This window comes from Micromonas commoda, chromosome 4, assembly GCF_000090985.2.
Source record: "Micromonas commoda chromosome 4, complete sequence".
Taxonomy (NCBI): domain Eukaryota; kingdom Viridiplantae; phylum Chlorophyta; class Mamiellophyceae; order Mamiellales; family Mamiellaceae; genus Micromonas; species Micromonas commoda.
Window position 1 is genome coordinate 666,847 of NC_013041.1, and position 20,463 is coordinate 687,309.

Sequence of the window (20,463 nt, forward strand, 5' to 3'; positions counted from 1 at the left end):
CTATCCTTCACGTAGTCCGCCATGAGCCTGTCGTTCTCCTTTGTCAGCTCCGCGACGGCCAGGTCGTGCATCCCCCCGAAGTCGAACTGCCCGCTCGCGTACGCCCTCCTCACCTCGAGCAGCCTGAGCGCGGTGAGCCGCATGTTGTTGTCGTCGTGATGCATGAGCTGCTCCAGCCACTTGTTGCCGTCGCGCAGAGGGTTCTCCGCGAGGAAGTCCTGCAGGCCCTTGTACGTCGGTGTCATCGCGCCTCCCTCGTTGTCGTAGCCCTGCTCCTGCGCCATCACCACGCGCACCGCCACCATCGTGAAGAGGTTCTTCAGCGCCGACGCCGCCTTGTACTCCGGGCTCATGCCCCCAAATGCATCCGTCGGGACGTGCATGCGACCGTTGTCCCCGCCTCCGCCCACGGGACGCTGGGACCCACCCTCCTGGGCGCGGGTCACGAGGCTGACCGATCGCCCGCGGGATGTTTGAAGGCGTGCGCCTCCGGAGCGGGCGCCGGAGGCCCTCGACCCGGTGACGAGCGAGCCGCCGAAAGTCATCGCGACGAGCATCGTGGTCGAATGGCTGTGGCGCGAGACGTGAGGACCTCGCGTGCCTGACCTGTGTCGGCCTAGAACGAGGCCTCTCCGACGAGAACGAACAGCGAGAAGGGAGCTGACTGGATCAGGTCGTGAATGTCGTAACTCGTGAATGCGTGAGTCATGGGAGTCGTTGATCCCCGATTGCCCGAGCCCACTGGTTCGCAGTCTCGCCGATATGCTCTATTTTGAAATAAGAGCCGAAATATCTCGCCTCCGTATGAACAACGTCCCTCTGGGAAACGAGAGAAGAGGGTACTGCCAGAAGTAGTGCTACGCGACATGAGGATTTTCTTGTCGGCGTCGAGGTCGGCGGCGGGAATCACTGGTCGGGACCCGGAGCGGCTCGCGCGGCATGTCGGTGTACGAGAAGACATTTACGCTCAAGGATGAGGACCACACGATGGGTAACGCCGTGCGGTACATGCTGAACAAGAACCCGCAGGTGTCGCTGGCGGGGTACAGCGTGCCGCACCCGATGGAGAAATCCGTGAATGTGCGCGTGCAGACAACGGGGGAGGTGACCGCGACCGCGGCGATGAGGGACGCGCTGCTGGATATCATCTCCGTGTGTGACCATGTACATGATACCTTCGACACGGCGGTGGCGGACTTCAAGGCGAAGCAACCGGCTCCCATGGACGCTGACTCGAAGTGAGCTGTAGCTTGGAAACCTTGAGTGCTAGGGCAGCGTGCTCGGCGATGCGGCTTGATAGTTGTCTTGTATTAAATTTTAGCGGTACAATCCCGCCGTGTTTCCCCGCCGCGTCCCTCCCTTGTCATCTCCAATAATAATTAACGCCCGCTTCTCAGATCTGGAACAGGATGAGGGACAGCGCCATGATTGCCATGCCCCCGAACATGCAGTTTGTGACGTAGTGGTCGTGCTGGTCATACTTGAGCGCCGTCGGCAGGAGCTCCTTCAGGGAGATGTAAACCATCATCCCCCCCACGCACGCGAACAATGCGCCGTACGCCCTATCGCTCATCCCGTTACCGTAGAGGATGAGGTACCCGACCAGCCCGCCGATGGGCTCGCTGATGCCCGAGACGAAGGACCACATGAAACCCTTAAACTTCGACCCCGTCGCGTAGTACACCGGCATGGCGACGCAGATACCCTCCGGAATGTTGTGCACGGCGATCGCAACCGCGAGTGCGACCCCGAGCTTGGCGTCCGCCAGGGCCGCGACGAAAGTGGCGAGACCTTCCGGGAAATTGTGGAGCGCGATGGCGCACGCAGTCAGGAAGCCCATCCGCTTCAGGTGCTTCTTCGACGGCGTGTCAATCGAGTCAATCACCGCGTTGGACAGCATGTTCTCAAAGTCGCTGTCGCTCCCCCTTTCTTTAGAGTGCCCGTTCATGCCTTCTTTAGAGTGCCCGTTCATGCCTTCGTGCATCGGCGCCTCCGATGCCCTGCCGAACGGATGGTTGGCGCCCGAGCCCCCCTTTGGCGTTGTCACCTTGATGCCATCCGCCTCCAGGATGACGTCGTGCGTCGCCGCCGCCGCGTCGGACCACATCGCGCGCTCGCCGGAGAGCATGTCGATGACGTCGTTCGGATCCGCGTGGCACACGCACACCTTGTCCGCCTCGTCGTCCGCACCCGTCCACTGTTGCTGCGTCTTGCCAATCTGATGCACCAGCGCGTCGAGGCCGAAGGTTGCCAGGATGCCGCAGAAGAAGCACAGCACCGCCAACTTGGAGCCGTGCTCCGGGTCGGCAGCCTCGAACCCCTCGATGGCCTTAATGGCGAAGATCTCGACGAAGGAGACGTAAAGCATCACCCCGGCGCTCGCCCCGAGCGCGGCGGCGAGAGCCTTGGTGTTGGCGTACGACGTGCAGTAGACGAAGGCGCTGCCAATCGTCGTGGTCAGGCCAGCGAAGATGACGAGCCCGAAGGCAAGGCCGACGTTGCCCTGGGCTACTCCCTGATGGATAAGACGAAAGGAATGAGGCGTCAGAAGATCGGGTCGGTTCGGGCTCCGGGCGACGGGCACACGCGTGTCGGCGCGGTGGTTTCCCGAGACAATCGGGTTTCGAGGGGGCGCGCATGCGCGGCGCGGAGAGGGGGGGGCAATCGCGCTCGCGCACCATGATATTCCCGGTTTAGCCGTACGACCCCCGCACGAAAGATGATTCCGCCCGTGCGCGATGGACGCGGTGCGACGTGTCGGCCGCGTCGAACGGGTGTTTGCGTCGCGCTCCTCCCCGGGCCGCTCTTTTTTCTTTCGTATGTCATGTTGACCAATCAGAAACCCGGAGGATCAGAACTTTTTGCTCCGTGGGGGGATATGGAGATCCACTCTAACTTTTCTTGCATTGTACGGTTCTGTATCCACCCGGCAAATAACCACAAAAAAATCACCTTGGACTTTGTTTGCAAACTAAAAAGACCCTTCTATCTATCGCTCCCGCTCGGTCCTCTTGCCCAGCAGCCTCTCCACCCCCTCGGGCCCCTCGCGCATGGCGTACCGCACCGCGCGACTCTCCCCGTTCACCCACGGGTTCGCGAGCAGCACGCTGTGCCACCCCTCCTGCAGCGAAGCGCCTATGGACGACATCCAGTAGCATCGGTGGGTCACCGGGTCGTGCCGCGGGCACCGTGCGACGTGGTCGTGATGTTCCTCCCCGGGCGCCCACGACACGAGCCTGGGTATGTCCGCGATCCCCTTCCTCGCGGCGACCGCCTCCAGCAGCAGCATGAACACGTTGCTGCTCGCGTCGCCCACCACGTAGTCGGAGAACTTCGCCGCCACCCACAGCTCCGCGGCAAACAGACGCTCGCGACGGACAGCCTCCACCGCGCTCTCGTTACCCCTGCGCCCCACGAGGCTGTCGACGAACACCGGTACGCTGTACTCCCTGTCCGCGGCGATCGCATCCGAGAAGACCAACGCGGGTTTCTCTCCGCACACCGTCAGGTTTCCGGCGGCGTGCATCCGCCGCAGCTCCAACACCGCGTGCTTGGCGTCGGTCATCAAGAAGACCGTCTTGAAGCACTTGCCCGTGGCCGTCGCCGCGTCGTCCAGGGCCCGGACGTACGTCGCCAGGTCCCTGTATCCCTCGTGGATGTTGTAGAAGGGATCCTCGCCCATCTTGTCGGAGCGGCGCACCTGGAGGGTGACAACCGGGTGAGCGATCCGGTCAAGGTTTCTGAACGTCGCCGGGGTTATGAACCCGGCGACGGCCGCGAGGGGGCGCGTGAGGATCCACGAGGTGAGCATGGCGTGCAGCGCGAAGTGCGGCTGGCACGCGGACGGCCAGTCGTTGCACCCGTCGGCAAATGAGCCGGGCGGGAAAACCGTTATCCGCGGGGGCAGCTCTGGGACGGACACCGCGCGAGGATAAGGGTACCCCGGCAGCGGTAGTAAACCCCGCCCGGGCTCTTCCTCGTCGTCGCCCCTCAGCATCGCCTGCACCTCGCCCGCGACGGAGGCCCTTTGGTCGTCGAAAGCCTCGATGATCCGCGCGGCATCCTCCGGCGTCGGGCTGTACTCAATCGGCGCGGGCTCCCCTTCCGGCTGGTTCGACAGCCAAAAACCGGGCGCGTCCCCGGCCGCGGGGTTCCGCATGATCCGCCAGAGAACGTCGGGGAACTGATCGTTGTTCAGTCCGATGCCGGGGCATCCCTCGGGTCTGACGCACGCGCCGCGCGCCGTCGCCGCGTTGTCGCACCGTCCGTTGCTGCACACGATGATGTCATTCGCCTCGGCGGCGTTCCCGTCGTCCTTCACCGACGCGCGTCCTACCGTGTACGGCGCGAGCGTCGCCGCCGCGCGCTTCCACCGCGGCGAGTTCTTGTTCCAGTGCTCGTCGCCCAGGAACTGCTCGCTGGCGTGCTGCTCCCGCATCAGCTCGCGAAGACCCGCGAGCCAACCGTCCACGGCGCGAGCCGGGTTTTTTTTATCCCCCCTGTAACTCGCTTCGAGCGGCTCGAGCTTCTCGTGCGGCGCCCCGGACAGGATGAACAGGTCCGTCAGCGCCTCCATCGCCTCCCCGAGCTCCCTGCGCGCCCCCTCCGTCGCCCCCTTTTGGCCCGGTCGAAGGCTGCAGTTGGTCACGGGTTGGAACAGGTGATCGAGCCCCGCGTCCCACGGCGGGAGCGGCACCAGCGTGCGACCCAGCGTCACCGAGGCGATCAGCGCGCGCTGCAGGAAGATGTGCACCCTGCAACCCAGCGGGCACATCTCCAGCGGGACCGCGAGCACGGCGGCGTCGTCGCACGAGGCGGGGAACTGCAGGCGCCGCAGCTCCGCCTCCAGCGCGGCCCTCGCCGAGGGATCCCACCCGAGCGTTCCCGAGGGCGGGTCGCTCAGTCCGCCCCGCCGGCGCACGGGCGTCGGGGGCACGCGCGGACGCCTGAACCACTCCTCCGTCGTGATGGGCGTGGAGACGTCGTCCACCCCGGGCGTGGGAGTCAGCGGGTAGACGGACCGGAAGCCGTCCCCGTCGCCGTCGGGGAATTCGGCGCGCCCCAGCTTCGACCTCGTCGCTTCCTCGTCCTCCCAGCGCACCTCGCGCACCTCGAGCTTCGCAGCTGGCTGGTCGAGGGCGTCGATGTCGTCCTCCACCGGGGATGGGTCGACGTCGGCGGCGATCTGCGCCGCGTTGGCCAGAGCCGCGCGCGGCCCGTCGTCCGCGTCGTACCCTTCGCCCCATCCCTCGAAGTACGACTCGTGCTCCCGCGCGGGTGGCGCGCCGGGCGACGAGACGGTGGACGAGCACGCGGGACAACGCGCGAGGAGGAGCGCCGCGAGGAGCGCCGCGACCGTCGCCGTCCGTCCGGACATCGCCGCCGCCCCGATTTCCCGTCCCTCGGCGCGCGCCGGCTGTCGTGCCTGTGTCTCGAGATCTTCACCCCCGGCGCACTTTAGCTCGCGCGATGGAGGAGTACGCGCGCCGATGCTCGGAGTTGATCCGGCCCTCCACGGGTCCGTACCTCGAGGTACCGCACATGGGTCCCGAGGACGCGCGGCGCGTGGTATCGCAGCTGCGCAGCGGCCTGAGCGGCCCCATCGCCGCGGCAATGAACGCCCTCACCGTGATCTCGGCGGACGCGACCGATCCGATGTCGACCCAGGACTGGCCGGGGCTCGCCGGGGCGCTCTGCGAGGTGGTGCGAGGCGGCCTGGAGTTCGACGCCGGGCGCGGTGGGACCCCGGGCTGGGCCGCGGCGGGCGCCGGGAGGACCGCGGCGGGCGCCGTGGAGGACCACGAGCTCTGGGCCGAGGTGGAGGCGCTCGCCGGCACGAACGAGCCCGAGCGCGCCTTGGCCGGGGAGCTCGCCGCGGCGGCGCTGAACGTCCTTCGGAACCTGTCGCTGACCCCGGGAAACCGTGCGGCCATGGCGATGGACGCGGACGGGGCCCTGGCGCCCCTCCTGGTCCGATACGTCGCCGCTTTCAACGCCGGGTCCGACGCGGAGACGGGCGGGACGATTCACGGCGGGGAACGACGCGCGGATCCCCGGGCGGCGGCTGACGCGGCGGACGTGCTCGTGAACCTGGCGTGGCTGGACGACGACGCGCCGTTGAACGCCCCGTGCCTGTTGCGTCCGACCCAACGCCTCGCGGACGCGGCGCTGGAGGCCCTGGAGGCCCCACCACCGTCCCTCTCGGTCGACGAAGCGCCCGGCGACGCCGCCGACGACCAGAGGGAAACCGCCGCCGCCGACGCGGACCTCAGGTGCGCGGCGGCGGGTCTCCTCGGTTTCGCCGCGACGGGCACGATCGAGGGATTTAGCGGGTGGAGGGACGATTCGTGGACGTCCCGCGCGGTGGGCGCCCTCGCGTCGAACGTGAACGCCGCGACGCGGATCGGCGGGTTTGGCGGTTTTGGCGGCGACCGGGGTGGGGAGGACGCCGTTAATAACGCGAGGATGTGCGCGGCGTGCGTTCGCGCACTGCACGCGATGGCGTCCAGCGGGGGCGATGGCGCTGGGGCGAGCGCGGCGGCGGTGGCGTCGCACCCGAGCGTGATTTCATCGCTGGTTGAGCTCGCGGCGAGGCGAGGCGGGGCGTGGAGGGAGTGTCGAGTCGCCGCGCTGGACGCCGTGGCCGCCGCGGCGCTCTCGGAGGGGGGCAGGCGGAGGCTATCGGCGCACGAGGAGGACCTGCTGCGCCTCGCCGTGGAGGATAGGGGAGTCGCGGAGGGACCCGTCATGCTCACCATGAGCCGCATCGCGGAGGGGAACAAGGGTCGATAGATGTTACGATTTCTCTACAAACGAGGAGAGGGCTCTGTTCCGGTTCGTCACGACACCGGCACATCCGCGAGGGGTACGTCCAGTTTCTCGCTCTGCAGGTGCAGCAACCGCGCCTCGATGGACGCCAGCAGCGGGTGGTACGCGCGCCCCAGGTCGCTTCCCTGCAAAATGTCCGCCGCGAGCTTCACTGACGCGGTGGATGCCCGGCCCGCGCCCTGGTGGCCCTGCGCGGGCGTAGCCGGAACGGTTCTCGCCGCCCCCGGCGTCGAGTCCTCGTCCCCGTCCTGGACCCCGGAATCCTTGGCGGGCGTGGCCGGAGCCGATGCGGACACTCCCGCGCCGTTCGCGGCCCCTTCCCGCGCCGCCGCCGCCGCTGCCTCGGCCGCCTCCCTCTCCCACTCCTCCTGCTCCGTCAGCATCTCCATGAGCCGATCCGTCTTCATCGCCGCCGCCGCGACGCCACCCAGCGCCTCCCTCTCCCTCTCCTCCGCGGCCCTCGCCCTCTCCTCCGTCGCGTCGAGCTCCGCGTCGAGCCGCTCCAGTTCACCCGTCGCGGCGTCGATCTCGGCCAGGAGCCTGTCCTGCGCCGCGTCCATGGTTCGAATCTTGGACCGAAGCGCCTCCTCGGCGCCCCCCCGCTCCAACCGCTCAGCCTTGAGCGCAGCCGCCGCCGTCGAGGCCACCTCCTCCGCGGCGGCGATCCTCGCGTCCGCATCGCGACGCACGGCGGCGACGGCCTCTTGGACGGTCGACGGACGACGGTCGACCCCCGCATCCCCCGCGTCCGACCGGTGTTGTCCGACCGGTGAAGCGGCGTCGGCGAGCGCGGCGAGCGCAGACGCGAGCTCACGCTCCGCCTCCGCCGCGCGGGTCTCCGCGGCGGCGAGCTTCTTTCGCTCACCGGCGAGTGCCTCGGCGACGTCACCGGCGTCCGCAGCCGCACGCCGCTGCGACTCCCGCGTCGCCTCGAGCTCGGACGCGAGCGACTCGATCTTCGCGACGGCGAGGTCCCTCTCCTGCTCGGCTTTGTTCGCCCTCGCGGCGGCGTCGTCCCCAACGCCGCGGAGCCTATCAGCCTCCGCCTTGGCCTCCTCGAGCTTCCGAGACTTGGCCTGCAGCTCGGCGACGAGCTGGTACCTCTCCACCTCCATCGCGGCGGCCTCGTCGGCGGAGATACCGCCCGATTGGGAGTATCCCGCGCCGTATCCGTCGCCAGCCGGAGATGACGCCGAGGAGACGCCGGGGTTACCCCGGGCGGCGGCGCGAACCTCGGCGAGCTCGGCGCGCGCGTTTTCCAGCTCAGCCCTGAGCTCGGCCGCCTCCTCCTCGGCCCTGATCTGCTCGTCCAGGGCGTCCTGCATCTTCCGCTCCGCCAGCCTCGCGCGCGCGACGGCGTCGTCCTTGGCCCTGACGGCCTCGTCGCGCTCGCCCCCGGCCCGCTCCGTGGACGCGGCGGCGCCGCCGACGAGCGCCTCGGCATCCTCCCTCGCGGAGCGTTCCCTCGCCGCGATCTCCTCCGCCCTCGCCCTCGCCGCGGCCTGTTCGCGCGCATCGGCCGCCGCCGCGTCCCGCTCCGCGCGCATCTCGGCCGCGCTCGCGCTCGCCTCCGCCGCGGCGGTCGCAGCCGCGTCCCGTTCGGCAACCGCCTCCGCCGCGATTGTCTCCGCCCGCGCCGTCCTCGACGCCCCCTCGTCTCGCTCCGCCTCCGCGCGTTCCCTCGCAGCCTTGGCCTCGGCGGCGATCCTCCTCGCGGCGTACAGCTCCGAACGCGCCGTGTCGACCTCCGTCCGGGTCTCCGCGAGGAGCTCCCGCAGCGCGGCGGCTTCGCGAACGTCGGGCGAATCGGATTCGGATTCCGGCGGTCCCGTCGCCGGCGGGGCGGCGGGGGGCGGCGGTCCCGTCGCCGGCGGTGGCGGCGGAATCGTCGAAGGGACGTGCACCGGCGATGGCTTGGGCGGCGGGGGCGGTCGGGTCGCCCGCGGCGGCGCGACGTCCGCCGTCGGCGACTCCGGCAACGGCTGGAACGCCATCTCCCGCGACGGCGACGCCGACTCCGCCGACTCCGCCGCGACGGGTGGAGCCGCGAACGTCACCGGCGGGGGCGGCGGGGGAGCCGGAGGCGGAGCGACCGGAGGCGGGGGTTTTGCGACCGGCGGAGGCACGGGTGGAGCCGCTCGGGGGATCGGGGGAGGCATCGGGGGAGGGGGCACGGGCGGAGGTATCGGGGGTGATTGGGCAGCCGCGGCCCCTCCGATCCCTCCGCTCGTCCTTGTCGTCCCCGTTGAAGCGGGCTCGGGACCGGGCTCCGGAAGAGATGGAACCAAGTTATGTGCATTCGGGGGACGCTTGGGCTCGGACTCAGCCTGACCTGCGGGCGTCGCCGTGGTCGCATCTCCCCCCGCGGACTCCCCGCCTTCGTTCTCCCCGCGCGATTTGCCAGATCTCGAGGCTGCCGCCGCTGCCTTCTTCTGCCTGAACGCCTCCAGCTTTTGCCGCCCGGCGGCCCGGAGGTCGTCCTTCTTCGGCGGCATGTCGACGGCCGGCGCCGGGCCTCTTCCCCAGCCCTGCCCTACAGAAGCCGCCTCGTTCTGGCGTTCGGCACCCTCGACGAATTCTTGAAGGAGCAGACAGGAAGGACCACAGTCAAGTCTAGATTTCTCAGACGGAGCGGCACCGGTGGTTCGAGCGCTGAAGTCGGTCGAGATGTCGGAGGTGATGATATCTCAGGTGAGATGCGATATCGTGAACGTACCGGGCGCGTCTGCATGAGTGTCGCCGGTTCCCTCAGCGCGCAACCCATCGCCCTCCGACGGACAGGCGTCCCCAACACCCCCCTCGAGCGATGCTGACGCACGACCCGCTCCGTTTCTCCGCAGGTGAGCGCCGGTACGGTGGTTCGAGGCACCGTCCTCGTCGCCTTCGTCACCCTGGCCACCACGTATACCATAGCCGTCCTCCACCGCGACGCGCCCCTGGTTCCCATGATCAGCGATACCTTCGTGTACGCCCCGGAGAGCTACGTCTCCAGGTTTGGCGTCGTGACCGCGTCCGCGATGCTGCAGCTGGTGGTGTGGCTGCTCCGCTCCTATCTTTGCGCGTTCGCGTCGGGTCACCGGGCGTGGAGGTGGTTCGCCACGGTCCACTCCTTATGCGGCGCGGTGGCGAGCGCGGCGATGGGCCTCGTGGGCGCCATCAACGACCAGGAGAACCTCAAGTACCACCTCTCCGCGGCGACGGTTTTCTTCTACTCGGTGATCCTGTGGCAGGTTGGGTACACCGCGCAGCTCGCGGCGCATCCCTCGGCGACGTCGTTCAGGTCCGTGGCGCTCAAGGCGGCGTGCGCGGTGAGCGCAGCGCTGGCGCTGACCGCGTTCTTCGCGTTCGCGGGGCTGGACCTGATGCGGTACTACACGCGGATCGCGGCTTGCGAGTGGGTGTTGGCAGCGGCGACGGGGTTGTCGGTGTACAGCCTCGGGTTTGAGCTTGAGGGAGGCGCGAGCGGACGGGAAGGTGGGATAGGCATGGAACTCGGTAGTCTGTGGCGGGGACCGGCGCCTGGAGACGATGAGGAGGACAAGGCCGACGAGGATTACCACCCCCTCTGATGCTCTTCACGACGAGCTAGCTAGCTATTTGTAGATTCGCGATTTAGCGCCTGGCGACAATGAGGAGGACAAGGCCGACGAGGATTACCACCCCCTCTGATGCTCTTCACGACGAGCTAGCTAGTTGTAGATTCGCGATTTATTTAAGGCAGGCGCCAGCCGTAGTTCTTCCCCGAGGCGTCCAGCGGCAGCCACTGCTTCTCCGGCGTCGGCGGTCTCGGCTCCGGGGCCTCCACCGGCCAGACGCGGTACTGGAACACGCACCTGTCCCGTCCCCCCGAGGAAATCACCCGCTCCCCGTCGGGCGAGAACCGCGCGCACGTCACGTGCGAAGAGTGGCCGCGGTACGTTCGGTGCGCGGCGTCCTCGACGACGGCGGGGTAGGCGAACAGCTTCACAGCGCCCCCGTCGTCAGCCGTGACCAAAAAGTCACCGTCCGGGGACCTGTCGCACGCGTTGACGTCCGTGCCGTCGCTGCCCGGGGGCCATATGCCCATGACGGGGAAGCCGAGGACCCGCGTCCACGTCGCCCACCCGGTGTCCATCTGGGAATCCAGGTTTTGTCGACCGGTCCGCGCGTCCCAGTACAGCAGCTCGTAGTCGGCGCCGTCGCTGGACAGCACGGACGAGTCTTCCGACCAGTCGAGGTGACGCACCGCCGCGCTGTGGCCCTCGCACTTGGACTGGAGGGCGTAACCCCTGCCCGCCCTGCCCCGCACCAGGAATATATCCAACGAGGAGTCCCTCGTGCTCACCGCCAGGCGCGTGTCATCTGGAGAGTACTTGACGTCCTCGACGGACGCACCCTTGGACACGACCGTGCTAAATATCGGGCGCAGCGTCTCTTCGTCAAACACGGCGAATTCCCCGTTCTTTCCCCCGACGGCGATGTGATGCGACCGCTCGTCGTCCCCGGCGGTCTTCGCCAGCGCCTTGTTGCTGCACGCCACCGCACTCGCCGGGAACCCGACGTCGGCGCATCTGAGCACCTTGGTCTCGGCCGCGCTCCACAGGTACAAGCTGCCGCTCTCCGACGCGCTGATGAACACGTCCGGCGCGGTCGGATGCCAGCAAACGGCGCGAAGGTCCGCCCGGTGGCCCTTCATCACCATCTTGGCCCTCTCGTCTTCCACGTTGCACTCCCACACGTCGCACTTGTCCGTGCCCGCGACGACGACGTCGGAGCCGGGATAGCAGTCGATGGAGCGTATGGCGACGGGAGGCAACGCCCTGGTCTTTTTCTCGCCTCCCTCGCCGTCGTTTACCTCGTCCTGTTCCTCGTCGTCGTCAGGGGTCTCCATCCTGGCCGAGTACTTGGCGAGCGAAACTGGGTCGGTGACCTGGTCGCCGACGGTGTTCTTCCGGGCGTCCCACTGTCGAATGCACCCGTCCGCGCCGCCCGTGAGCAGAGTGAGGCCATCGTCCCTGAGCCGCAGCGCCCTGACGCCGCCTCCCCACGCGACCGTCCCATCCGGCTGGATTGTCCTCTGCCCGCGACCGTGCGCCTCAACCCTCTTCACCGCCTTGCCGCCGCGCCACAGCAGCAGGGTCCCGTCGGGCATGCCCGTGACCACCGCGCCCTGCGTCACCGGCATATCCCACGCGGACGTTTTGCTCAGCTCGGGAGGTTTCAGGAACTCGCACGACAGCACGTTTCCGACGCCGAATTCCCCGAACGACATCGTGATTGCGGACCACCGCTTCGTCGCCGGGTTCATGGTCCACTGCTTCAGGTGCTTCTTGCCCCAGGTGCAGAATCGCTCCAGGCCGGGCTTCGCGAACGGGTCCCACTTGACGCCGAAAACCCCCACTGGTCGCTCCTTGAACCCCGGGCCCTCGCCGACCAGGCCGACGACCTTACCCCCCGGCCTGGCCTCGCCGATGCCCGGCTTGCGCCAGTTCCAAATCTGCACCGTGTGGTTATTATCGCACGCGACGGTCACCAGCTTGGAACCGTCCGGGCTGAAGCTCACCGCGGCGACCGACCTGAAGTTTGTCTCCAGGGGCACTCGTGCCACCTCTTCGCACGTCCGAACGTCCCAAATCGCGACGAACGGTCTCTCCTCGTCCTCCGTGTCCGGGTCCTCGACGGGCTTCTTCTGGCCCGTCGCCGCGAGGGTCAGCGGGGGATACGTCACGCCGCCAACCTCAACCTCGGCGGCGCACGTCGTCATGCACGTGATGTCCTTCGTGTGGCCGGTGAAGAACCTCTGGGTATCGCGCGCGCGGTCGTACACGATGCCCAGGGAGGCCGCGTGGTACGCGACGACGTCGCCGAGCTTCGGCTTGGACGAGGCAGCCTCGCGGCCGGCAGATGGCCGTCCCGCGCCGTTGACGAAGAAGAGGTTCTGCGCGTGGCTCGTCACCCCGTCGTAGCCGTACACAAACTCCAGCTCAAGCTTAGCCTCGGGAGGAAGCGTGGATCTGTCCGCGAGCGCGACGTCAAAGTCGCTCGGCGCGTTGACCCCCTTGCGACAGCGGGGGTATATGATCTTCCTCTTGAAATCGTCGTCAACCACCGGGTACCCCCTGCACACGGGTTTCTCCGCGCTTTGCCTCGCGGCGCCCCGCACCATCCGCTTGATGAAGTTCTCGTACGGCATCGCCTCGCCCTCGGCGCCGCCACCGTTGAACCTGCACATCGCCCTCGTCTCCTCTGCGGTTAGGTCCACGCCGAGGTAATCCCACACCCTCTGAAAGTCCTTGTGCGACACCATGCCGATGCCGAGCTCGTCCATCTCCTCGAACGCCTCGGTGAGGTGCACCTTCGACGACCTCGCCGCGGTGTGCACTCTGCGGAGCTCCTCCCGCATGGCCTGCTCGAGCTCGAGGATGCGGGACTTGGGCACGCCGAACGGCGGTGCGTTCCCGGCGGAGTCGTCCTTCCTCGGAGGGGGACGCGCGGGGGGCTTCCTCCTAGGCTTCCTCCTGGACGGATCGTCGTCATCGTCGTCGTCGCGGTCGTCGGAGATAATGCCGAGCTCGCGCTTTTCGGGAACCGAGAGGAGCCTCCCCATCGGCACCTTGCCCGCCGAGCGGCTCTTGGAGGAGGATCTCGACGCTCGGGACCCGGAAAGGGGCGCGATGTTCATCCTCGCAGTCGAGGTCAACGCGCTCCTCGAGGCCGAAGTGCCCACGCTACTCGTCGTCTTCGACCTCAGCTTCGTCTCTGACATGGTCCTACTCTTGTTTGACCCTTCCATGACGAATGGTGGGTGACGGTCAGCCAGGGCGCTACAGGACAGTGTCGACGCGCAGCCGCTGTGCAACAAACGCACAACAACAGTAGTACTAAACGGTCCTCCGGAAAAATTTGCGCGAGCGGTCGGTTTACCACTGGATCGGTCGGAAAAATCCCCAGGCGAGGACGGAAACAGGAAACGAAAACCGCGACTTGATGGAAGCAACCCTGCTCTTTTTCCCTCGTCAGCTCCAATTTCCTCGCTTCTGATTGGTCGAGGCGCTTTTGACGGCTCATCCAGTACCATTTGGGGCCCCTGTTTTCACCTGCTGCCCCTGTTTTATCCGATTGAACCGCCCTTCCACCTCCCGACGATCCCACGACTCGCGTGTCATTGTTCGTGACACGATCCTCGTGCGAACACTCTCCCTCACTCTCCCAGGCGTGCCCCCGATCCCCGGCGGCGTGACCTCTCGAGTACCCACAGGAAACCGCAGTTTAACGACGCGCCCCACGATGGCCACCATGACCAACGCCGCGGCTCCCGCCAAGGTTCTTTCGCAGCAGAAGTCCGCGTTCGCGGGCAACGGCCGCGCTCTCGCGCCCGCCCGCGTCGCTCGCGTCGCCGCGCGCAACGTCGCCGCCCGCGCCGAGGTTAAGGAGATCCACATGCCCGCGCTCTCCTCCACCATGACCGAGGGCAAGATCGTCTCCTGGCTCAAGGGCGAAGGCGAGCAGATCAGCAAGGGCGAGGCCGTCGTCGTCGTCGAGTCCGACAAGGCCGACATGGACGTCGAGACCTTCTATGACGGCTACCTCGCGTACATCGCCGTGCCCGATGGCGAGATGGCCACCGTCGGCGCGCCCATCGCCTTCGTCGCCGAGACCGAGGCCGAGATCGCCGAGGCCAAGGCCAAGGCTGCCGCCGCGGGTGGCGCCGCGCCCGCCCCCGCGCCCCCCGCGCCGGAGCCCGCCGCGGCTGCCCCTCCTCCCCCCGCTCCCGCGGCTGCGGCTCCTGCTCCTGCCCCCGCTCCCGCGGCGGCGGCTCCCGCTCCCGCTCCCGCGGCTCCCGCTCCCGTGCAGGGCCGCGCTGACGGTCGCATCATCGCCACCCCCTTCGCCAAGAAGATCGCCAAGAAGCTCAGGGTGGACCTCGCCACCGTGCAGGGCACCGGCATGAACGGCCGCATCACCGCGGGCGACGTCGAGAAGAAGGCGGGCGTGCCCTCCTCCGCCCCGGCCCCCGCGGCCGCCGCGGCTGCCCCCGCGGCTGCCGCCCCCGCGGCTCCCTCCCCCGCGGCTGCTGCCCCCGCGCCTCTCCCCGCCGCGGCTGGCACCGCTGTGCCCCTCTCCGGCATGCAGAAGGCCGTGGCCAAGAACATGATGCCCTCGCTTCAGGTTCCCGTCTCTCGCATTGCCATGCAGATGTGCACCGACGAGCTCGACGCTCTCTACAAGAAGGTCAAGCCGAAGGGCGTGACCATGACCGCACTCCTCGCGAAGGCTGTCGGCGTCGCCCTCGCGCAGCACCCCATCATGTTCGCCACCCTCTCCCCCGCGGGTGACGCCATCATCTACAACGAGAAGGTGAACATCGCCGTGGCCGTGGCGCTGGAGCAGGGCCTCATCACCCCCGTGCTCCAGGACACTGCTGGCACCGACGTGTACGAGATTGGTCGCAAGTGGAAGGACCTGGTGAAGAAGGCTCGCGGTGCGGGCCTCGGCCCCGCGGACTACGCCGGCGGTAACTTCACCATCTCCAACCTCGGTATGTTCGGTGTGGACTGCTTCGACGCGATCCTGCCCCCGGGCCAGGGTGCGATCCTCGCGGTGGGTGCCTCCAAGCCCACTGTTGTGCCCGTTAACGGCATGATTGGCGTCAAGACCCTCATGACCGTCAACCTCACCGCCGACCACCGCCACATCAACGGCGACGTGGCCGCCGAGTTCCTGAAGACCCTGAAGGCTGTCGTCGAGGACCCTAAGGACCTCGTCTTCTAAGCCGCTTCTAACAAGAGTTTTTGGTGTTGACGTCTACCGGCGGATTGGTTGTTGGATAAGGTAATTTTTTTTGTGGTTCGTGGATCGCAAATTGGGTGCGATGATGCGGAGGATTCATGCGTAGAGAGAGAGAAGGCGAGTGTGACGCACGTCAGGAGGACTGGGAGAGGCGTGCAAATTTTTGATTAGGTATCAGGGCGTGCTACTCGGAGCTGTCCAGCAGTTGGGAGCGTTTAAAAAAACTACAGCTGCTAAAATTACTCAACGTTTCCAGAGCACTTAATATTAGCTTCACATGAATTTATCCCAAGCTCTCAGCGGGCAACGGGCCCGCCTGCTGCGAGGGATCGTAAGTTTCGGTGGGGCCCCTTTGCGTCCCCGTTTCCCTACAGCTGCGACGACGACCACGACTTTGACACCGCGTCCATGAGTCTCTGATGTAGTGCTGTGGAAGTCGCGACGATTCCACGGTCGAGGGACTCGAGGTAGCGCCCACCAGCCCAGTCCAGCGGCGCGCCGCCCGCGTCGGTAACCTTGCCTCCCGCCTCCTCCACGATGATCACCCCTGCGGCATGATCCCAGATCTTCTCCTTATAGCCCGCCTTCGGAAATTTCATGAAGACGTCTGCGTCGGCCCTCGCTACGGATCCGTACTTGACCTGGGAGTACACCCTCAGGGGTTTGGACTCGATACCCAGGTTGTCCGCCACGCTCGCGGTGAAGCCCTGCGAGGAGTTGGCCTTCATCACGGGCTCGCAGAACTTCGCCGCCTGCGGGTCGAACTCCTTGCTCACCGCCACCGGCAGCGGGTCAGCCTTGATCGCCGGGTCGCAGGGGAGCATGTAGGCGCCCCCACCCTTGACCGCGGTGAATATGCATCCCTTGTACCATCCGAGGCTCTCACCCGCCAGCATCTTGCTCACGAGCCTCGGGGAGAAGCCGTAGGTGTAGGAGGAGTCGTACTCCAGAACCTCACCAATCTTTGGCATGTTGGGGCAACCCATGACGCCAACCTTGAGGTCCCCATCCTCCATCATCGCGAGCGCGATGGCGTACTGGTCGCCACGCACGAAACCCAGGGTGCCATCCACGGGATCGAGAACCCAGTGACGGCCCTTACCGCCGGCGCCGCCGCCCTTGTTGATCAGGTCCACCACCTCGGTCGATGTGAGCTCAGGCGCGTCCATACCCTTGTGCAGCTTCAGGGTTTTGTTGACGAGTTTGACGATCTTCGAGAGGGTCAGCGCGCCGCCCTCTCCCCCCTCGGTCAGCGCCTCGGCATCCTCCTCACCGACCATGGTGAAGTCCGACCACTCCTGCTGGATCCTCCAGCTAATGATCGCCTGCGCGGCGTAGTCCGCGAGAGTCACCAGAGACCTGTCGTCCTTCGTCTCCGCCTGCTCATCCTGCCTCATGAGCTGCGCCTGGACCTCCTGGCACAGCGTGGAAGCCATGCGGACGGCGTCCGTGGCCACCTCGAGCTCGCGGGCGTACTGGCCGCTCGCTGCAGCGGCATCAGACTTCTTCGCAGCGGCGGCCGCGCGAATAGGGGCGGCTGCGGTGGGGGAAAAGGGAGGGGTCAGCAAGGAACCAGGAATCGTTGGAATATTTCTTGATTGGCCGCCCGGGGGGGTGATCGAGGGTGCGCACCGTTACGGCTCTTCTGGGGAGCGCCACGTCGCGCGCCCACGATGGGCGCGACGTTAAGCCGAATGACGGACGCCATGGTCATGTTCGATGGGGTGCTGCACGTGGCGCAGCGACCAGGTGCAAGTGACCCGCCGCCGAAATCGAGGTTTACTTTTGAGAACCTCTTTTTTCCGAGATTGTTTCTTCCCTGACATCTAGTCACACATGTTATGGTGTGTAATATTAGTTTGGTGTTAAGATCGTATGCTTTTTGTTGCCGCAAGATAGCGAACAGAATGCTTTGCGAGAAAAACTGAACATGAGATGCCAATCCGGTCAGTCCCAAAGGCAGGTGCATATAGGCAGGGAGGAGAGGACAAATGGGCATGGGCGGAAGCGTGGACGACGTCTGGGAGAAACTGAAGGCATCGTCAGCACCCTCGCAGCACGCGCTGAAGGCCAAGCGGCTTCTGAGAGGGGCGCACGCGGGCGAGTCAACGTCGCGGCATGGGGCTCAATCCTCGCGATCGTCGAGCCAAGGGACGGGCAGAGGGCCCACTGCGGCGCACGGGGACGGCTCACTGGAGGCCTTCTCCGCGCCTTCCACCTCTGATTCAACCTCCGAGCCGACCCCCGACCCCGAGCTTGAGAGCCCGAGCCCGGCGAGCTATGCGGATCTGGAAGATCTCGCACGTGGACTGGCGCGCGATCTAAACTCGCTGGCCGACACGCAGGCGCCCGCGTCGACGCGCCTGAGGAGCCTGAGGGTGCTCCGAGGGGTCATCGACACCATCGACGCGAGTCTTCTGCGTGAGGCATCCCTCGATTCCTTCGCTAAGCCGCTCCTTCGTCGCTTCGAGGACGCGTCCGAGCAGTGCCGCGAGGAGGCTGCGGAGGCGTTTGCCGCGCTGACAAGACGGATGGAGTCCGCGATGGACTTGCTGCCGTACGCCATGGCGGTGCTGAGGGTACGCCTGGGTCCCGCGGTTCCTGACGGCAAGGATCCGAAGGAGCCCAGCGAGGAGGTACGGGCCAAGCTCCACGCCGTGCTGGTGAGCCTGTTGACCAAGGGGGAGGACGAGTGCGTGTCGTGCGCACCAGAGGCGGTGGACATCCTCGAGTTTGCGGTGGAGGACTCGCACGCTGATGTGGCGTTGCTGGCGTGCGAGTCCCTGGAGACTCTCGTGCACAACCTGGGCAGGAAGCTGGCGCCCGTGAGCAAGAATCTGGCGTGGATGTTCTTCCCGAACCTGACGCACAGGCGCGCGAAGGTGAGGGTCGCGACGCTTCGCGCCGTGAGGGGGTTGATGCACTGCGGAGCGCACGAGACCATCCTCGATCTGGTGGCGTTTCAGCACCCGAACCTGGTGCCCGTCAAGGCGTTCTACGGGGAAGATCAGAAGGTGAACTACTTCGGCAAGCTCGCGACGGACGGCAGCGTGCAGGTGCGGTGTGAGTTTGTGAGGGTGATTGGTGATTGGATGACCACGCTGATTGAGCGACTCGACCACGAATCGCGGCTGCTCCCTTACGTCATCTCCGCGCTCACGGACGAGGCTGAGTTGGTGCAGAAGGAGGCTATGGACCTGATGGACCGTCTCGGGATCCAATACGAGAAGGAGCACGAGAAGGATCTGAAGCAGACGATGTATTACATGCCCGAGGCGTTCGGCGAGGACATCTACGGCGTCGGTGAGGACGCGCTGACGCTGCCGCCGCCGTTCACCCGACGACCGCGGCTGGGATCCCGCATCCTGGTAAAAAACAACTTCACGTCCGTGGTCAACCCGGTGATCGGTGAGATGTCCAGCTGGCAGATCGAGTTGAGGGCCAAGGCGGCCGTGCTGCTTCGCACCATGCTGGTGTACCTCGAAGACAACGCGACGCAGCACGTGCACCACCTCTGCATGGCTTTCATCTCCGCGAGTAGGGACGACGCCGTGGGGCGTCAGGTCAGGGATTGCTGCAAGCTCATAGGAAGGTTCGTGCGGCCGGGTGACTGGATGGGTACGCTGCTCGAGAAGGTGCGGGGTTCGGGGTTTACCGACACCGCGTCCAGGGTCGGGGCGCTGGCGGTGCTCACCGGGTGCCTCTCGGGTGCGGCCAAAGAAGCGATGGAGGAGCTCGACGAGGAGGGGGGCGAACGTTCAAACTGCGACGACGTGCTGGAGGCACTCGAGGATCGATCCGTCTCGGGGTCCTCGGACACCAAACTTCGAATCCAGCTGTGCAAACTTGTCGCGGCGTGCGCAAGGGAGAAACCCGCCACGTGGCGATCCCGTGCGAGTCGACTGTGCGCCCTGGCGATTCGAGCGGGTGGCGGCGAGATCGGACGGCTCGACGGGTCGGCGGCGCACATGGAATCCGCCGTCGCGGAACTGGCCGCCGCGTGCGGACTCGCCTCGGGCGCGGACCTGATTGGGTCGATTCGCTCTGAGCTCGTCGCGCCCCTTCGATTGCTTCCGGCGAGGGGCTGGCGCGCCGCAGACGCCGCCGTGCTCGCGGCTGCGGCGGAGGCTCCGGGCACGTGCACACCCGCGGACGCCGCGGATCTCGTGCGATTATCCTCGCTGGTGGCTGAGGGTCCAGCCGCGAAGGGCGTGCGCTCGCGACTCCTCGCGTTTCCCTTTGTTTCCCGCGGGCGACTCTCCGCACCGCTCGAGGACGGGGACGTGCAGCTCCTGCTCGGCGCTGCGCTGCCCCCGGTGGCGGCCGACCCCGGCGGCTCGTTCACTGTCGCGGCGCTGGCCGCCGCGGCCGCGGTGCTCGAACCGGTCAACTCGAGCGACGCCGCCGCGCGAGAAGCCGCGTCCCTCGTCGCGTGTCACGTCGCTTCCATCCTCGGATCGGAGGCGGCGCCGGCAAACGTTCGAGCGGACGCGGCGCGTGTCTTGGAGATTCTCGCCGGGCGTCGGGGCGCGATGGAACCGCGCGATGTGGTGGCTTCCGCGTTACCCGAGCTTCGATCCCGGCTCGACGATCCGAACGCCGGCGTGAGGGCTTCCGCGTCACGCACGCTGGCGGCGGTTGCGGTGACGTCACCCTTCGCAGCTTACCACGCCGTCAGAGCCGCGCTTCAGCCGCACCTGGTCGATGCCGGCGACGCGGCGGCGCGAGATGTCACTCGGGCGGCGATCGTGTCGCATCCGGCCGCGAGCTTTGCTGCCGTGCACGCGAGCGAACTGTCATCAGAGGCTTTGAGGAAGCTCGGTGAATCGACCGGGGTGGAGCTGATGGGCGATTGGACCGAGGCGG

At 66.8% G+C, this 20,463-nt stretch overlaps 10 protein-coding genes across 10 annotated transcripts; 5 read left to right on the forward strand and 5 right to left on the reverse strand.

Annotated features, from left to right (window-relative positions):
• Window positions 1-939: 939 nt before the first annotated feature.
• MICPUN_80643 (predicted protein) lies at window positions 940-1,242 on the forward strand (the record flags this gene model as incomplete). Its single annotated transcript, XM_002501307.1, has 1 exon — window positions 940-1,242. One exon carries the CDS (start codon window positions 940-942, stop codon window positions 1,240-1,242), a length of 303 nt encoding a protein of 100 aa, XP_002501353.1.
• A 48-nt stretch (window positions 1,243-1,290) lies between these two features.
• MICPUN_57804 (zinc permease family) lies at window positions 1,291-2,681 on the reverse strand (the record flags this gene model as incomplete). Its single annotated transcript, XM_002501692.1, has 2 exons — window positions 1,291-2,515; window positions 2,679-2,681. The coding sequence occupies 2 exons, from the start codon at window positions 2,679-2,681 to the stop codon at window positions 1,394-1,396; spliced, it is 1,125 nt and encodes a 374-aa protein (XP_002501738.1). The 3' UTR covers window positions 1,291-1,393.
• Window positions 2,682-2,949: 268 nt separating this feature from the next.
• Window positions 2,950-5,377, reverse strand: MICPUN_57805 (predicted protein; the record flags this gene model as incomplete). The annotated part of the gene is made up of 1 exon (XM_002501693.1): window positions 2,950-5,377. The coding sequence occupies one exon, from the start codon at window positions 5,375-5,377 to the stop codon at window positions 2,990-2,992; it is 2,388 nt and encodes a 795-aa protein (XP_002501739.1). The 3' UTR covers window positions 2,950-2,989.
• A 92-nt stretch (window positions 5,378-5,469) lies between these two features.
• MICPUN_57806 (predicted protein) lies at window positions 5,470-6,725 on the forward strand (the record flags this gene model as incomplete). The annotated part of the gene is made up of 2 exons (XM_002501308.1): window positions 5,470-6,561; window positions 6,594-6,725. 2 exons carry the CDS (start codon window positions 5,470-5,472, stop codon window positions 6,723-6,725), a joined length of 1,224 nt encoding a protein of 407 aa, XP_002501354.1.
• A 61-nt stretch (window positions 6,726-6,786) lies between these two features.
• On the reverse strand, window positions 6,787-8,040 carry MICPUN_108082 (predicted protein). The gene has a single exon (XM_002501694.1). The coding sequence runs from the start codon at window positions 7,941-7,943 to the stop codon at window positions 6,840-6,842; it is 1,104 nt and encodes a 367-aa protein (XP_002501740.1). The 5' UTR covers window positions 7,944-8,040; the 3' UTR covers window positions 6,787-6,839.
• Window positions 8,041-9,468: 1,428 nt separating this feature from the next.
• On the forward strand, window positions 9,469-10,559 carry MICPUN_108083 (predicted protein). Its single transcript, XM_002501309.1, has 2 exons — window positions 9,469-9,519; window positions 9,669-10,559. The coding sequence occupies exons 1-2, from the start codon at window positions 9,496-9,498 to the stop codon at window positions 10,395-10,397; spliced, it is 753 nt and encodes a 250-aa protein (XP_002501355.1). The 5' UTR covers window positions 9,469-9,495; the 3' UTR covers window positions 10,398-10,559.
• MICPUN_100032 (predicted protein) lies at window positions 10,541-13,600 on the reverse strand (the record flags this gene model as incomplete). Its single annotated transcript, XM_002501695.1, has 1 exon — window positions 10,541-13,600. The coding sequence occupies one exon, from the start codon at window positions 13,598-13,600 to the stop codon at window positions 10,541-10,543; it is 3,060 nt and encodes a 1,019-aa protein (XP_002501741.1).
• A 608-nt stretch (window positions 13,601-14,208) lies between these two features.
• On the forward strand, window positions 14,209-15,570 carry MICPUN_68004 (predicted protein; the record flags this gene model as incomplete). The annotated part of the gene is made up of 1 exon (XM_002501310.1): window positions 14,209-15,570. A coding segment is annotated over one exon (1,362 nt), but the record flags the coding sequence as incomplete, so codon positions are not given.
• Window positions 15,571-15,965: 395 nt separating this feature from the next.
• MICPUN_100034 (predicted protein) lies at window positions 15,966-17,305 on the reverse strand (the record flags this gene model as incomplete). The annotated part of the gene is made up of 2 exons (XM_002501696.1): window positions 15,966-17,134; window positions 17,230-17,305. The coding sequence occupies 2 exons, from the start codon at window positions 17,303-17,305 to the stop codon at window positions 15,966-15,968; spliced, it is 1,245 nt and encodes a 414-aa protein (XP_002501742.1).
• A 283-nt stretch (window positions 17,306-17,588) lies between these two features.
• On the forward strand, window positions 17,589-20,409 carry MICPUN_100035 (predicted protein; the record flags this gene model as incomplete). Its single annotated transcript, XM_002501311.1, has 2 exons — window positions 17,589-20,201; window positions 20,260-20,409. 2 exons carry the CDS (start codon window positions 17,589-17,591, stop codon window positions 20,407-20,409), a joined length of 2,763 nt encoding a protein of 920 aa, XP_002501357.1.
• Between the last annotated feature and the right edge of the window lie 54 nt (window positions 20,410-20,463).